The sequence below is a fragment of the Xiphophorus maculatus genome, chromosome 6 (genome assembly GCF_002775205.1).
Source record: "Xiphophorus maculatus strain JP 163 A chromosome 6, X_maculatus-5.0-male, whole genome shotgun sequence".
In the NCBI taxonomy this organism is placed as follows: Eukaryota; Metazoa; Chordata; class Actinopteri; order Cyprinodontiformes; family Poeciliidae; genus Xiphophorus; species Xiphophorus maculatus.
The window spans coordinates 18504403-18521975 of NC_036448.1; the positions used below are offsets into that span (position 1 = coordinate 18504403).

A 17573-nucleotide genomic window follows, 5' to 3' on the forward strand; every position below is an offset into this window, starting at 1 on the left:
TTTTTGTTAACTGTTTTCTCCTGTTTTGTGGTTAGCCAGGGATTCAGGTTTTGTACCTTTTTCAGCTCTCCTCTAGGAAGCCTCTATTTATTTTATAGTTAAAAGGGGGTGTTTTGCTTATTGTTTTGGCCTCGGAGACCCTGAAGCTTAAAGCTTCCCTGTTTTTTCTGCTGCCTCCTGTGACTGAGGTTTTACCTGAACTGTAAAATAAATCTTTTACAACTGACATCAACTGTTTAGATTACTGATTTTTGTGTTACACCCAGTGCCAGAATTTACCCTTAGTGGTCTTGGGGAGGGGTTGTAACAAGCCCATCACCAACAAGCCATCAATGGATCACAAAGATTTACATCTTCATTTGCTTGAATTAGTGGAATGTTAGTAGTGCTTAATTTGACTCGCACAAAGGCTTTCTTTTTAGTCTTTTGGTTACATTTGACCTCTGCTACTAAAAGAAAAGTAAATACAACGTGGAGGGAAGTCTAGTCTTCTGACTCATTTGGTCTGGGAGTTCTTTTCAATAAAAATTTCATAGTCTGCAAGGAAGGGACAAGTTTAATTGGCTGATTTGAAGCAACTAAGGAATAATTTATTTGCAGTGAACATAAAAAGTTCTACTGGCAAAAGCACAAACACAGAAATGATTTAACCAGTTGTATTACCTCTGTTTGAGTACCATAATTTAAAATGTAAAAATGTATGATCAATTATAAAATTGCAGCATGTATCAAACATAACATAAAAGAAAATTGACTTCACAATTTTATATCTTGAAATTTGCTTCTGTCTCTTTAAGAAGCTCCTGCTTTTTTCAACAGGCCCTCTTCACCTAATCATCATTGACTTTCCATTGAGACGATTACAAACATTCATAGGTGTGTTGGAGTGCGTAGTTCTATGATAGGTTGAGGAAACAAGCAGTTTCACCAGGTGCTTGTGAATTGCTGATGTTTATATGGTGGGGCCGAATGGGAAAGGAGAAGGGATGCTCTGTGATGTGGAAGCTCGGCTGGAGACTTCAGCTATAGGAGCTTTGTGGAAACAGGCTGCACTTAGTGAGAGCAAGCGTTTGGGCACCTCTGAATAGCTGAAGGGGAAATTCAAAAATTTCTCAAACATGCATAAAAGAATCTAAATAACATTTTAGGCATTTTTGATGAGGGAGTAACATAACATGCTGCTAAAACTAGAAAAGTGAATTTGACATAATACTCCCCTAAGATTTGCTTAAAAACCAAATAGTCTAAGTTAACGTTAAAGTATCTATGAAAACCCACAGGTTTATCACATAGAAACATATATTTTAGCCCTTGTGATATGTATCACCATACTTTAAAAATACCATACTTTTTATTTTAATTAGAATATCATATCTAGGGAATGTTAAAGAACACAGTTACTGTAGGAGTTGCAGACAGAGATGTTACACAGCAGTTGGGGACCAGTTGTCACTAACTAGATGATGAAAGCAATTGAAATTGAAAATTATGTTGAGGTACAAACAGAAGCTTTGTTCCCCATGCCATGTAACCTGGGGAAGTGAGTCAAATTACTCATAATGTTGCACACAGAAAAAAAATCCATCTAAACCGTTCTAAGCGGATGTAGATATCTCAAAGTCACAGTGGGACCTTATGTAGCGTTCTACTCTTTGCTAAAATAAAAAAAATGGCTGTGGTGTCAACTATATTAGAACTGACAAGGAGATTAAACTTACCCCTTTGTTATATTTTAAAATAGGCCCATATATTTTATTTAAAAATATATATACTTTTGAACATGTATAGCACATAGTTAGGAAACGCCCGGGATTGTATAAAATAAATATTTTAAATATGCTTTTTAATTACCCTTGAAAAGGCATAATCACAGCTTGTAGATGTATTTCAACGTCATTCTTCATATTTCCACATCAAACAGGCGGTCCTGGCTCGGCTCTCGTCTTCGTGCTTCATCGTGCATCTCCGTAGCTAGTTGTTGCTCGTCTGAGGCTCGAACGGTGATTGAGAATAATGGCGACGCGTACACTCTGACTTGATCCCATGGAGCGGGCTGGAGCGAAAAAAGGAGAACCCGTTGGATGTTTTTTGTTCACTTTTAAAAGTAACGATACGGATAAACAGCCACGAAAAGGAGAACATTCGCTCTCAGTGACGAGGATCCAGGAGAAATTGTACTGTTAGCATTGCTATTTGTAGCATTGTGTTCGCTAGCTTGCTAAGTTGAAGAGGTGGCTTTAATGTGTGTGAACTGAAGGGGAGGTGAAAACTGAGTAGTTGTTTGCAAACTGAACATATGCTTGCTGAATAGTGTTTTCGGACGGTTAAGATTTTCCTTCTCGATGATAGCACACAGCAAGTATTGACTTGTAGATAACGTTAGCTTGTAGTTTTTGTAAAGGATCACCAGCACCCTCCTTGGGTTAGCCAGCAGGTTAGCTTTTGTGGATCTTTTTTTATTTTCTCTCCGGCTTCTTTCCTGTCTGGACTTGCTTTCCCCTCCACTGGGAAACTGTCTGCCTACCCAGTGCTCTTAACAGCCTGCTAGCTCGCTAACGTGGAAGAATTGTTGTGCTGTCTTTGCGAGCTCTTTTCGTAAATGACCACCGGCAGGAACAACCGGGCGATGATGGAAGGAGTCGGAGCCAGAGTGGTCCGCGGACCCGACTGGAAGTGGGGGAAACAGGATGGTGGAGAGGGGCATGTCGGCACCGTCCGGAGTTTCGAAAGTCCTGAAGAAGTGGTCGTTGTTTGGGATAACGGGACTGCTGCCAACTACCGCTGCTCTGGAGCTTACGACATAAGAATTTTAGACAGTGCTCCAACAGGTAACTTTTATGTGTTGAATTGTTTTTGCTGAACTTCTGACGCTGAGAGGCGTGTGGTGCAACAGTTGAGTTTTGGTGAATAGAAGGAATATTCTTTAGCCTTCTCTTCGGTTAGCCTTCATTTCTGTGAATGTAAATTGTCAACAAATAAACACGGCGGCAATGACTTGCATTGTGCGCGCATATACGTTGTTTTGTTGCTGTAGAAAACTTGCTTTAAGTTTTATTCTTTTACAAGACGCAATTAATTAGTGGCTAGCTACTAATGTCCATATCAGGATATCGCTGAAGACTAAAAACTGGAGGTTCGCCTATCAGACTGTCCTTGCTGGTGCTGCAGATAAAAAAAAAAGAAAGAATGTGTTGTTGCTTGTTTTGGTAGATGTAGTTGTTTGAAATCCAAATGAAATTGAAGGAATGGAAAAATTATCCCTATTAATGCATCAAAGTATAAACCAATAGCTTTTATTTGATTTCTAGTCAACTCAAACAAGAACATCAAAGTTGCTTAGTGCAACCACAGAGTAAGCAGGACTTCGATTTTTTTTTACATTGAGTTTACTTTTACACCACTAATTATGTGTAAAAGAAAGTAAATGCCATTGTAAGTATACTTAAAATGAAGAAAAATGCATCATAATAGAGATGCACATTTACTGCTTTTGCTGCTTCAAAATCAATTGATCCTGTTTTATAGACTGAAAATAGTCGGAATTGTTACATTTATTTCTAAATTCCCCCTTATTTCTGCACTTACTTAAAGTAGTGGTTAAAATATTTTAATGAGAAGGTGTTATTCTGTCAAGAAGTTGACACATAATCACATAAACATGATTTAATATACCCATACATGTTGTGATGGCAGTAAGAAAACCATCAAGCTACATATAATCACAACAAAACTTCTAAATGACATATTTTGGCTACATTTATGTGGTTTAATGACAACATTACCATATGCAATACGCTGGAACACTTGATTATAGGCATGAATGGTTATTGTGCCCTTAGAAATGTGGTAACAGAGAAAATATTTATAGCAGCGAGTGTATTTGCAAGAACACCACCACTCCCTTCATATTCAAGTGCGTCCTCATAAAATCTCAGTTTTAAGGGTTGCAGAGCCATTCGCCCCAGCCCTTCCTCTGCTCTCCAGAGTCAGCTGAGATGTTCTGTTTCTAAGAAACAATTGACAAAGGGTAAAGAGGATGTCAGCCCTTCTGGACAAACTAGGACTTTAAAATAACATCCAGCACAAAACACACAACATGTAAAATAATACTAATAAAAAAACCCAAACATACTTCTAGAGAATATATTTTGTCATAGAACTGGTATAAAAGTTAACTGAAATGTGATGCGGTAAAGAACAATTTATTTATTTTTGGTGGGGGCACATGGGAGTTCAAAGTCAATCAAAGTATGCCTCTGCTGCTGTGAGTTTCTTTTTTTCATGATAGCTTTGAGTAAAAATTAGAGGTCAGATTTTTCCAGGCTGCAAAGATGTCTGGCTTTCTTTGCGATCCAGCCAGCTGATTCACATTCTGACTAATTATGAGTTTTCAATTGCAGGCCTTATAACTCATAAATGAGGAAAACGTGTTGCAGACGGAGGTAGTAGTTTGTCTCTGAAAGTTAAGTAGCTGTCTTTCAGCTTCTGCTGAAAGGAACAACAGCATATCTGAAAAAAATTCAAGCAGTTTTGAAACTCCAACTTTTAAAAATGTTGGAACAGATTGACTATAGTAACTGCCCCATGATAATAATAAAAATAAAAAAATGCAACATTATTATACCTTGAATGTCTTCTGTTTACACTCCCAATTACTAGCGATAATGACCTTTTGTTTTGAACCGTATAATTTATTCAGAGGCAAAGTAGAAGTTGTCTGTAGTTATTTGTTATTCTAAAGGATGAGTCACATTGCAAAAGAAAACCATTATAGTTTGCGAAAGCAGCCTGTCAGACATGATCGCAATTATTTGCTATTAAAACTGGAGCTAAGATATTAAATACTATGATACTATGCACATTATAAACATGCCCTAAAAACTTGTGCCCTTTACATAATGCATGCATTGTTGTTCTGACAGAGTGCAGAAGTGGACTCACACACACACACTACAATCTCTACCGGTTAACCTATAAATACAAACTCCCCCTTAGGTATCAAGCATGATGGAACCATGTGTGACACATGTCGTCAACAGCCAATCATTGGTATTCGCTGGAAATGCGCAGAGTGCACCAATTATGACCTCTGCACAACCTGTTACCATGGAGACAAGCATCACCTGAGACACCGATTCTACAGGATCACCACCCCAGGCAGCGAGAGGTTTGTTCTGTATTGCTGTCTGCTACATTAGACTTTTCCATAGATAAAGTGGATTAAACAAGTAATGCAAGCCTTTCATTATGATCAGTTGGACCATTTAGAGCTTCATTCTGGCTTTGTTACCTTATGTGAGTGTGTAACATTTGAGAAGCCTTTTTGTATGCTTACATAATAAGCAATGGAAATCTGTCTGTATGCTCCTAACCTTCAGTTGCCAGGCAACTGCTTAGTCTTATTTTAAGATTCAGAGCCTTTAATAGTAAAAACAAAATCCATCTCATGTTAACTTTTCTAGATATTTTATGTGAGATGATTGAGCCTTCTTTATTAGTGTTGATGACTTTTCTAAGTGTGTGCAGCCATGTTGTAACACTCATCATGACATGCCCATTATTAGGGATATTAAGCATAAATTAAAAGACTTGAGATTATTTATAGAGGTTGGCAAGTTTTACATTGCGGTTTAAAATGATCTTCAAATCATTTATAAAGATTCTTAATAAATCCCAGTGAATTACTAAATCTTTAGCCTTTTAACACATTTATGGTTTATTTGCTGAACCTCCGCTGTTAACTGCCTAATCTTATTTTCTTATGTTGATGTAGATTTAGCCTTCTGGGTTCTCCCAATCTTAAGCAAACCAGTGAAAAAGTCTAGTTACATTCTCTTTAAGCACTTTGTAATAATGAAGTTTGAATGGCAATCTGTTAGTTTTCTCATGTTTCAGCAGATTTAATGGATCATATGAAACAGACAGCAGTTTAGAGGCAGCATTATTCAGAACAAAAATTACAGCACAAGCAGCTTGTATGTAAAATAAAAATCAAATTTCCAAAAATAGTTTTGTAGTTGCTTTTTAGAAGAATGTGTTTACAGTCCCTAAACATTCAAATATTTTTTTAAAATAGACATTCAGATATTTTTTAAATATTTGAATTTTTAGTTTTGAGACAAATGATTTGACATTGGTTTGAAATATTGACTTCCTTTTATAATCTGGTTATTATAGCTTCAATAACTCCCAAAAACACTACAAGTATCTCTCAGTAAATGAACACCTTATTGGAAAAAGTATGTATTTCTGTAATTTAATTTAAAAACTGAAACTATTCTTCTGGTCATTACTTTTATATTAAATATTTTTTGGGGGCAAATTTCATTATTACGACTTCAGTTGCTATGAGTTGCTATCTGGACCTTTTAAAAGAAGTTTCATTTCTAATTATCTTTTATTTTTGAATTTTATATTGACCATCAGTGTTGGAATAGTGATCTAGACTTCTGGCTTATTATAATTTTATAAATAAAGCACAAAGCTGAGCAGCTGGCAGCCTTATTTTCAAAAGAGTGCAATTTTATTTCCCCCGAGGCAGACGTTGCATAATGCACCGGGGGCACTGGAGGTCTCCCCACCTTCCTGATGTCTGGTGGGGTGTGTTTGTTGTGCACCTCATTAAATGTTTTACAGCAACTGTTGAAAAAGAAACTGCTTAGGAACTTCAAGTTAATCAAAGCTGAAGTTTTGAGACAAATTATTTGAGCAGGATAAGTCTATCTGTCCTTTTAGCGATGCCAAATTTTTGTTCCTTAAGGAAAATGTGCAAAATACAAAAGCAGCCATAACCAAGCAGCTCTTCTTTAGTGTCAGGTGTGCAAGTAAACATAGTATTTTTTTAATCATCTGTTTCTATTTGTACACTTGAGCAGAGTACTTCTGGAGTCGCGCCGGAAGTCAAAGAAAATCACAGCCAGAGGGATTTTTGCTGGTGGCCGAGTTGTTAGAGGAGTGGACTGGCAATGGGAAGACCAAGATGGAGGCAATGCGAGGAGAGGAAAGGTAAGACACAAATAGCTAAACCTCAGCTCGGTTAGTGTCTTTTGTTTTGCTTTCTGCTCTAAAATTATAGTTGATCGTGTGAGTCCCCAAGGGAAGGTTCAAAGAGTTCTTGGGTCAATCAACCTTTGGCAGAAAAAACAAATTTCTGCCACAGGATGTGATTTGATTGAAATATATGTTTTTAGCCAAAACAGGAAGAGCTCTGCCTGGGCTAGATGCTAGTGTAACCCTCACAGAACCCCAAATAAACGCTAAAGCAAACCAGTAAGAATCAAAAAAGCAAATTCTTTGTGGTGCTGCATAGCCCTGAAGTGTTTCAGTGCCACAATGCTTGTATCATAGAGCAAAATTAACCAACATTTTAACCAAAAAAAATATTTTTTTGCTGTGGAATTAAAACTTAGAAACTGGAGTTAATCTCATTATCATTAGAATTCACAAGGAAACCCTGCGTATATCATCATACCACATTTTAACTTACATGTATTTTGTGTTTTTGTTTGAGTTGCCCCACTGGGAATAAATAAGGGACTATTTTTCAATTCTATTGTGCATAAAGCTTTCAGTGCAAAACATATTGCCTAATTCATTGGCTCTGTATATCTTTTAGTATCTGTAGAAAGCTTTGGTTGTAGAGGTTATTTGAGGACAGCTTACATAGAAAAACAGAAAAGTATAACTACAATTTTTCCAGACTAATTCATCGGTTGATTTTTTTTAATCAGTTAAATAATTTTACTCTGAAAACATCTTATTACGTAAATATACTTATTTTGTTCTTTTCCTTTACAATGTCTCCAACAGTCTTTGTGAAGCATCTTCATAAAAACATATTCAGGGTAAAATGTAGCAGCCCAAAAAAAAAAAAAAAACATTCTTGAGGGTCGATTATTTTTTTCTGACTCATCATTAGCCATTGAATGTTGTCTCCTCTGCTGCTCATCATGTTACTTCACAAAACGTAACAAATGTACTCCAACACATTTGATCACTACAGATTGTAATCACTCATTTGACAGTGAATCAGATGCAGTAACTGGTATGACTGTTTTGAAATTGTAGCTCAGAGAGCGAACCCGAAATGAGCACAAAGACACAATTTTAAACTGAATATATTCAATGTGCTTAAAAATGTAAGACGGTAAAATGATTCATAGAAATAATGAGTCAAATAAAATAATGTCAGTGACAAGGGATTAAAACTACATGTTATTCTGGATAGTGCAGAAATCCTGCACATCATTAGAAAATAGTCCAATATATCTTTGTTATATCATGTGTATATCTTTGTTAATTTTTTTCCTTACACTAACTAGTGTTTGTATTTGAGTCTTCAGACTCTGGAGTATTCAGTTTAACAGCCCCTCAATGTAATACATAATTTTGTACTGTTATTTAATGACACATCTCATTAGTGTTTTATGATGCTGTCAGCAGTATGCTGTGTAGAAAACCGCCGCTACATCTCCTGCAGCCAAAATCTGCCGTTAGGTTAGCATGAATATTAAATCTTAAGGCCCATTAATCAGTTTGCTCGGAAAGCGGCCTTAAAGTAATTAAAGTTGGGTTTCAGTATTTACGAAAGGCGAGCTATTTAATTAAAGAATTCATTTACTTAACTCTCGACACTCCTCATATTGTTATGAAAGCAATTTACTGCTGGTGATGGAGAGAGGAAATCTATCTTTACATTGTTTAACAAATTTTAAATAGATTTTGTGGCCCTCTGCGTGTAGCTCATTGGTTATTTATGCCTTCAGTAACACAATGTTTTTACTTGTCAAAAGGCTAACAGTTAAGAACCATTTCCCAACATGATATATAGATTGGTGATTTTTCATGATGTTTAGTAGTGTGTGTAATAAATAAAGATGATCAGATATTTTTTTCTCCTTTTTTTTTTTTTCTTTAAAGAATAATGGGTAAAAAATATGACATAAAAGAAAGGGGTCAGGATTAAATAAGTTTGTACTTCTGCCTACCTCATTTTCAAATGGTTGTAAAAAAATATATGAATATATTATGATATTTGAATTCTGAATGTGAATATTTTTTAAATAAAAAAAATAACTAAAGCTAAACACATTTTTAGAAAATTTTCATGCTGTTACTTGAGTGCAGCTTAAATATTTATAGACAAATAAGAGGTACTGAGAGTCAGAGTGGTGAAAATACTGTGATTAGGATCCAGAATCAATAGAATAGATCAGGGTTTTCGTCTAAAACACCAAATCTGTTAAGCTTTGTAAAAAATTAAAACACCCAAGTGTCATATCTTTATCTGAGCTGAGCTGAGCTTTTCTTCTCCACAGGTGACTGAGATCCAGGACTGGAGTGCCGCCAGCCCTCACAGCGCCGCCTATGTGATCTGGGACAACGGGGCCAAGAACCTGTACAGAGTTGGCTTCGAAGGAATGGTGAGGAAACCGCTTGTCTTCCTCACTGTCTCCATCAGTTTTCTAAAAGAACAGCTGTTAGGGGGCTTTTGTGTTTGACCACAGGGATGAGGTCTCCCTCTTTTGCTGCCAGGCCTTTGTGAGAGCCACACAGACTGAATGTGTAAGGAGCCATTGTGCAGGCAGATGGAAGGAGAAGAGATCTGCATGAGAAAAGCAATCTGTTCTTGCTTCCTTTGGGGGGGTGATCAAGTGAACATGCAGGTCAACTTTCAGGTTTTTGTGGCCACAGCTACACACGTGTCTCAAATAAAAGCCCTCTTTTCATTGGCGGAGGGTGGCTTTGCTTTTTTACAAAATGGCCAATCGGGTTTCTTCGTTGGATGACAGATTTTTACTTTGTTATTCTAATAGATTCTAAGGGATGGAGATGACATCTGCCTCTGGAGTAAGGCTTAAAACAGGCTTCCCATCTTGATAGTTTGATATTTATTTGTTTTAAAGAAGTCATAAAGTCATTTCTACGGCTTTGGAAGTTCAGGAAATCATGATAAGAACCATTATCCACAACTGGAGAAAAAGTGGAACAGTGATTAATCTTCCCAGGAGCTCCAGGCTTATCAAATTTTATTCTAGGAGAGCTTTGACGACTCAGAAGCTGGCAAAAGAACCCAGAATAATATCAAAACGCCTGCAGGCCTCATTTGGTGGTCAGTATTCATGGTTTTACTGTAAGATGGAGAGTGAACAAAAATTATGCCTTATGGGGAAGTTCCCAGATGAAAACCACTGCTGGCTAACAACACAAGAGCCTGACTCACATTTGCCAAATACTGTCTTGATAATCTTAAAGGCATTTGGATTAATTCATTTGTGGATTGACGAGACCAAAGTTGAACATGTGTGTCCCGATCCATCTGGCCTCCAACTCGCATAGCATTTCAGAAAAAGAATCTCAGTTAAGTATCTGCAAAGGATGCAATATGTTTTTACTAGTTTAGATGACATTTCACCTTTTAACAAATTAAATTATTGAAAACTGCTGTTTGTGTTTCCTCGGGTTATCTTTGTCTGAAATTAAAATGTAGGTGATTACCTGAAGGGTTTCAGTGTGACAAAAAAGCAAGAACAGAGTAAATCTTTAAGGGGGAAAATACTAATTTACAGGACGGCAGTTCTCAATCTGCAGCTGGGGCTATTTGTCGAGACTTGTCATATTCAGTAATTTGGTGTTTCATCCTATGATCATCTCTGCCCTCTAACTCTGCCACAAAGGTTACACACATCTGAGTCATCACCAATGATCTGAAGCTCTCTGTTGGTACCTGTTCTGTTCCACTGCCCAACCTTATCCGCAGGGCACTGATATTGTTGGCATATGCAAACTCTGTGTCACGGTAGCCTAGCTGTGTAGATTTGGTTTTCTACTTTATTAACAATGCTAGTACGGCATTATATCCATATTTAACCTATTCTACTGTTCTCATTTTTTTTTATTCCCCTCAGTCGGACTTGAAATGTGTCCAGGATGCCAAAGGAGGCTCGTTTTACAGAGACCATTGTCCTGTTTTAGGTAAGTTAGCCACTGATGTGTGTCTATCGTCATTATTGCACCAAATTTCTCACCTCTTATTCTGGTGCAGTGAATTCAAGGGCATTAGGGCAGTTTTACTCACACCTGTATCTGTTTAGCCACTAGATGGCAGTACTGCATAGTCATGTTGGTCCCAAAATGTAGAACACAGTGAATATGATCCATGTTCACTGTGCTTTAAATAAACTCTCTCTCTAATACTACAGGATACTACAGGGCAATTCAGTTCACTCATTAAGTTTGATATTGTTATTTTAGGTATTGCAGAAAAATGTGTGGTGTATAGTTTATGTAAAATAGCAGTCCAGTATATTTTATTGATCTCTTTTATACTTCTCTTTAAGGTCACCTGCAGACTCTTAAAGCTTGAAGTGCAACATGTATTATTAATGCATTTAGTTTATCGATAAATTTAAAGTTGTTTTTGCCTCCCAGGTGAGCAGAATGGAAACAGAAATCCGGGTGGTCTTCAGATCGGAGACCTGGTCAACATTGATTTGGATTTAGAGATTGTTCAGTCCCTCCAGCATGGCCACGGGGGATGGACCGATGGCATGTTTGAGACGCTCACAACCACAGGCACCGTGTGTGGCATCGATGAGGACCATGATATTGTGGTTCAGTACCCCAGTGGGAACAGGCAAGTACAGCTTAAGACAGGCCTAGATTTACTCGTTATTAGGAAGTGGGGCAAACAAAACTATACTTTATCATGTCTTGAATTTTACGGACCTTCTTTTACTTAAAGCCAGATACTGCAAAACGTCCTCAAGTTTCTCTGCTGTGAGCAGGCGGACTTTTATGATTGTTACGAGTTATAAAAAGATCAGAGTTGAGATTCTTAACTTCATTTAGCATCTTAGTAATTTGTGCACCAAATACAGCCTTGTTGTTATCTGCTGAAAGTTTATATCTCTTGATCCTTAGCAGCCTGATTGATACACGGATATAGTGTAATAAAACTAGTGTTTTCTTTTAAGTAGCTTCTTACTTTACTTTAATCACCTCATTGTTAGTGGATACAGCTAAATTTGAGTCTCGTTCCCTCAGTAACAGCATCTACACTAATGGTAGCACTGCCTAGTAGGGCTTATGGATGTTGCGTTCACTGATCAGAAAAAGAATCGGGTCTGGATCTATTGGCTCATTCCTTAAAAGATTGCTTCATTTTAATGGGCTTAAAATTGCTGTCATGACAATCTGCTTGAGATCTTTCTTATCGATTCAGATTATTTTTTTACAAAATGTTTGCTCAGAATTTCTATTCTGTGACCCATAAGTCACATGTACTACTTGTGTGATTTTTAATTGTGTTATTCTAAAGCATCTTTTGTTTCTACAGATGGACATTTAACCCAGCAGTGCTAACCAAGGCCAACGTAGTGCGCAGTGGTGAAGTTACAGCCGGAGCAGAAGGAGGAAACTCCCAGTTCCATGTGGGAGACCTGGTCCAGATCTGCTACGACATCGACCGCATCAAGCTGCTCCAAAGAGGCCATGGCGAGTGGGCTGAAGCCATGCTGCCGGTACTTTTTACAAACTCTTTAGAATAAACCAGACACCCTGCCGTCTTCCTTCTTTCCTCACAGCTTGACGTTACTGTCTCCATTTTATAATGTTTATTAATTGTTTCCCAGAAAGACACATTTTATGCTCGTTTTCTCCATTATGCCAGATTGACTCTTCTCAATAGCTGCTGAGCTTTGATCGCTAACCAGGGCTGTTTGCTGCCTGCTGGTTCTCCTATAGTAGCAGTCCTTGTTATTGATAATATCCTTGAGGTCAGCCCGACCCAGCTTAACATCATCAGTGAGGAGCTCTCCTATATAGCTATTATCAAGATGATGTCATTTGAAATTGGATGATTATGCTCAGTCCATTTTGTGCTGCTGGTTTCGCTTCTTTTTTTTTTTTCTTTGATTTTTCCCTAATTTTCACAGACTCTGTAACACACAACGTTTATGCACAGCCTGAAGACAGCTACACTTCAAACACTAATGAGTTTGTCACAACACTTTTAAATAGACCCTGGGCAAGGTGGGCCGTGTGCAGCAGATCTACTCTGACAGTGACCTGAAGGTCGAGGTTTGTGGGACTTCCTGGACGTACAATCCTGCGGCTGTCACCAAAATCGCCCCCTCCGGCTCTGCTGTCAGCAATGCCTCTGGAGGTACATGTGAACATGCACTGCTGTCGCTTGGAGAGTATCATATTAGTCCTCTGTCCTCACTTCTCTCTTTTTCTCTGGCACCTACATAAAATCAATCTCTGTTTCCACTTGTTTTCCCAGAGCGTTTGTCTCAGTTGTTGAAGAAACTATTCGAGACGCAAGAGTCCGGGGACATAAATGAGGAGCTGGTCAAGGCAGCAGCTAATGGAGACCTGGCTAAAGTGGAGGACATTTTGAAGAGACCTGATGTGGATGTAAGTAGGACTGTGATTATTAATGCGATTAATTTATCAAAAACTGTTTCGATTAAGCAAAAGGACAAATTTTCATCTAAAAAATGTTGTCTGTTTGTGTTGTCCAATCTATTTTATTCCTATTTGTAAAACCACACCCGCTTTTCTTTTTATACATTTTTTATTTGTTATTTATATAGCAACCATTAATACATTTATGTTCTTAACAGTAGAGATACAACACACATTTACATAGTCAAAGTTTGTATGGGTTCCAAAGACATGCATATTTGTACATTAATAAACATATGATTCAAATGTTTAGGTCAATAACAATGAGGTTACAAGATTTACAAGGTCTGGAAAATCTCAAACAAATTTGCTAAATATTCCCAGATGACCACATGTGATCAAAGATGTCTGAAACAACTTAGATATTTTACATATCTCCAGGCCCCCCCCCAAAAAAACAAAAATTGGTTTTATGTGTTTTTAATTTTTGCATTAATTGCATACCACAAATTTTATTACTAGATGAAACACATTAAATTAATCACACAAGCTTTTAATTCTGTTAATTATGATGATTTCTCCCTTACATGTAATTAAAACATGACATTTAAAATTAGAATATTACACCAGATCAGTATTTCTTTAAATCAGAAATGTGAGCTGAATTATACATATGCTTTCTACCTGCTGAACGGTTATTTTCAAGAAGTACTTTTAATCTGACTCACAAGCGTCTTTTGAACGAGTATTCTGAATCTATTGAATATGACTGTAAATATTGTTTTTCCATTTGCACCGATCAAAACAGCCAGAGAACGGACTTAGCCAATTTCAGATTTTTGATCCCATAGATAAATTGATATACTTTTAATAAAAGAGAAAAATGGTTTAAACTTCACTAGAAAAATGACGTTTTAAAATGATAAATAAAAGGTAAACAATAAATTGTACTTTAAAGTTGTAAATACATGTATAAAGTTCAAATTCCAGTATTACAATAATAAAATGAAGCACTCTGATGATGCTGAACTGTTTCACCTCTGTAGATTAACAGTATTATTTACATATTGTACGTTCAGTTTATTGACATCAAAGCTACGCAAGTTAATGTGATTAAAACAGGAAGAAGAAAAATCGCTCAAAAATTACAAGAATAGGTCGACTGTTCAAAGTTGGCACATTAACGCATGGAGGCATGGTTTTTGTTTAAACATGTATCTAAATATTTCCATAAACATTTATCAAGGGTAAAAATTCTGAGACAGACAGCATTTGTAGCTTCAATGAAGGCATTCGCCAGCTTAAAAACACCTACTTTAGCTTTCTGACAAAGTCATCAGGAAACTCCTGGGCTTCGACTCATCAGACGGTGATCATGAGTGGCGCTCATGCTTCTGTAATGTTGCAACAAAACCTTCCAGATGCCCTAAGCCCCTGTTTATTGTTGCCTACATTGAAGTATTCCAGCACTTTAGATGCTGTGACCTTTGCGATATTGGAAAAACCTTTGTGACTTATTTGACCTTGAACACATTAGTCATTTTGCAACAAGACTTGTGCCGTTTTTGATAGAATAACACCATGTTTTCTCTTTAAAAATGCAACAGATCTGAGCACATCGATAATTGTAGATGAAATGCATAATTTCTGATCTTCTTTACATCAACTGAGTAGTCTTGGTGTCTCCCTGGATAAATCCTCCCACCAGCACTCCTCTCAGTCAGAAGAACGTTAAGGCAGCCCCAGTGGAGGGACCAAGGAGCTCTGGTGTGCAATGCAGCACAGACCTCGATATACTCTCGCTTTCAAGTGGGGAGCTACAAATCCCACATGGTTGTGGATTATGTTTTGATGCATCCCACAGTACAGGGAAACAAAAAAAAATTTATTTACCACAAGACAAAAACTAGTGTCTTCTAGAGGGAAAAAGAAATTCTTACGTTGAGTCTGCGGTTCTGTCCTCTGTCGGGCCAGGGGAGTGAATGAATGTGCGTGTCATTGGTGAATGCTGGCCGGATGCCCTGCTGCCTTTCAGTGGAATTATTTGCTTAAAGCTGAGCACACTGAGTCTGGCCAAGTGATTCGGCTGCCAGGACAAGAGATGTCTCGAGACTCCCAGAGGAGTCCACATTAATATTTATGCTCTCAGTTCTTGCAGTGCTGCAGTTGGTGATGAAAGATGCACGCCCAGCCTTGCATACGCACCTACTCATGCAAACACACCCCACAAATCTCTTTATCTCCTAACAGCGAATTTCAGGCATTAATCAAGCAATCAGTCAATTTTACTAATGGAACACTTTTCATGCTGTTATATGCAATGCATAATATTTTATAGAGATTGAAGACAAATGAGCAAGCCAAGCAATGGAATAATAGCTTAACTAGGTGAAAAAATAATTAGATATTCACTGATCAGATTTTTTCTGTCTGGTAAAGATTGTATCCTCCCCAAGTCGGATCTGTTAAATTTAATTTTTTTTTCTAAGGACTGAAAGACATTAGAGAAAAAAAAAGTACCAGGCTGTCAAGAAATGATGTACAAGATTATTTCCATTTGTGCATCAAAGCATAGTTCCCTAATACTGTATCTGATTAAATTTTTTAATTAAACCAAAATGAAGAAATGCATAAAAGTCTATGCAGTTGGTTGATACAATGATAGACTTCCAGTATAAATATTTTCACCTGCTGATTACTAATCAGAGCCGATTAAAGGAAAACTGGTTGACTATGATTCGTGAGTGCATTGTGTTTACACTGGATCTATTTGTAAAAATGTAATTTTTCTAGTGAAGTTAAAACCATTTTTTCTTTTATTAAAGGTATATCAATTTATCTATGGGATCAAAAATCTGAAATTGGCTAAGTCCGTTCTCTGGCTGTTTTGATCGGTGCAAATGGAAAAACAATATTTACAGTCATATTCAATAGATTCAGAATACTCGTTCAAAAGACGCTTGTGAGTCAGATTAAAAGTACTTTGTAAAATAACCTTTCAGCAGGTAGAAAACATATGTATAATTCATCTAATTTCTGTTTTAAAGAAATACTGGTCTGGTGTAATATTCTAATTTTAAATGTAATATTTTCATTACTTGAAAGGGAAAATGATCATAATTAACAGAATTAAAAGCTTGTGTAATAAATTTAATGTTTCATCTAGTAATAAAATTTCTGAAATAAATAGGTTTTCCAGTAATATCCTAATTTATTGAACGGTTCTACATTAGAGATCTGGATGCAGTTGTATTTGCAATTGTGAAACACAACCTAAAAAATTTAAATTAATTAGAAGATAAATAAACTAGAGCTTAGATATTTTTGATGATGAAATCAAAAACGTTTAGAGACTTTCTTCGTTAAAATTAAATGAAAATTTGGATGGGCCAAAAAAAATAATATCATCTTAGAATTTGATAGCAGTACCTATTAAATAAAATTAACTAAATATGGATAGGCAGAAGTAGTAAAATATAAAAAGCTGAAAAAGACTAAAGAGATAAATTTATTTACTTTATAAATTTATAAATATTGACACTCGGTTGTCATCAGATGTCGAGGAAACCTGTTAAAGATGGAAATCGTGACAGGAAGATGACGCCCGTATGTGATGTTTAGTTTTTGTTCTTGGTTCCTAAAGAAGAACTTTCCTGAAAGACTTTAGCAATCGGTATGGTTCACAAAGATTAAAACTGAATATTGAAATGTAGTGATATTTCTGGTTGCAGGTGAATGGACAGTGTGCGGGACACACTGCTATGCAGGCGGCCAGTCAGAACGGCCACGTGGATGTCCTAAAACTGCTGCTGAAACACAATGTAGACCTAGAGGCCGAGGTTGGTTTAATCTACGTTCATTCATTCCAAAAAGTGCACTTTGGCATTTTTTAAGCAATAACATAAAGCTAAGAAAGGGAGAAATACATGATGTGTGTTTCTCTATCTTGGCTGTGCTCAGGATAAAGACGGAGACCGGGCGGTGCACCATGCAGCGTTTGGCGATGAAGGCTCCGTCATCGAGGTGCTTCACAGGGGTGGGGCTGACCTGAATGCCAGGAACAAGCGAAAGCAGACCCCGTTACACATAGCAGTCAACAAGGGCCATCTACAGGTGGTTAAAACCTTGCTGGATTTTGGTTGCCATCCTAGTCTTCAGGTAAT

General features: G+C 37.0%; 1 protein-coding gene across 6 annotated transcripts in view; it reads left to right on the forward strand.

The window, feature by feature from the left end:
* Positions 1-1965: 1965 nt before the first annotated feature.
* mib1 (mindbomb E3 ubiquitin protein ligase 1) overlaps positions 1966-17573 on the forward strand; it is a 58170-nt gene continuing 42562 nt past the window's right edge. For all 6 annotated transcript variants that reach the window (XM_014472665.2, XM_023334983.1, XM_023334986.1 and 3 more), the window contains exons 1-11: positions 1966-2828; positions 4996-5167; positions 6876-7005; positions 9318-9422; positions 10908-10974; positions 11431-11635; positions 12338-12521; positions 13021-13165; positions 13286-13419; positions 17142-17249; positions 17371-17568. In XM_014472665.2, the coding sequence (XP_014328151.1) occupies positions 2600-2828; positions 4996-5167; positions 6876-7005; positions 9318-9422; positions 10908-10974; positions 11431-11635; positions 12338-12521; positions 13021-13165; positions 13286-13419; positions 17142-17249; positions 17371-17568 (1677 nt within the window). In that variant the 5' untranslated portion in view covers positions 1966-2599. The remainder of the gene's footprint in view (positions 2829-4995; positions 5168-6875; positions 7006-9317; positions 9423-10907; positions 10975-11430; positions 11636-12337; positions 12522-13020; positions 13166-13285; positions 13420-17141; positions 17250-17370; positions 17569-17573) is intronic.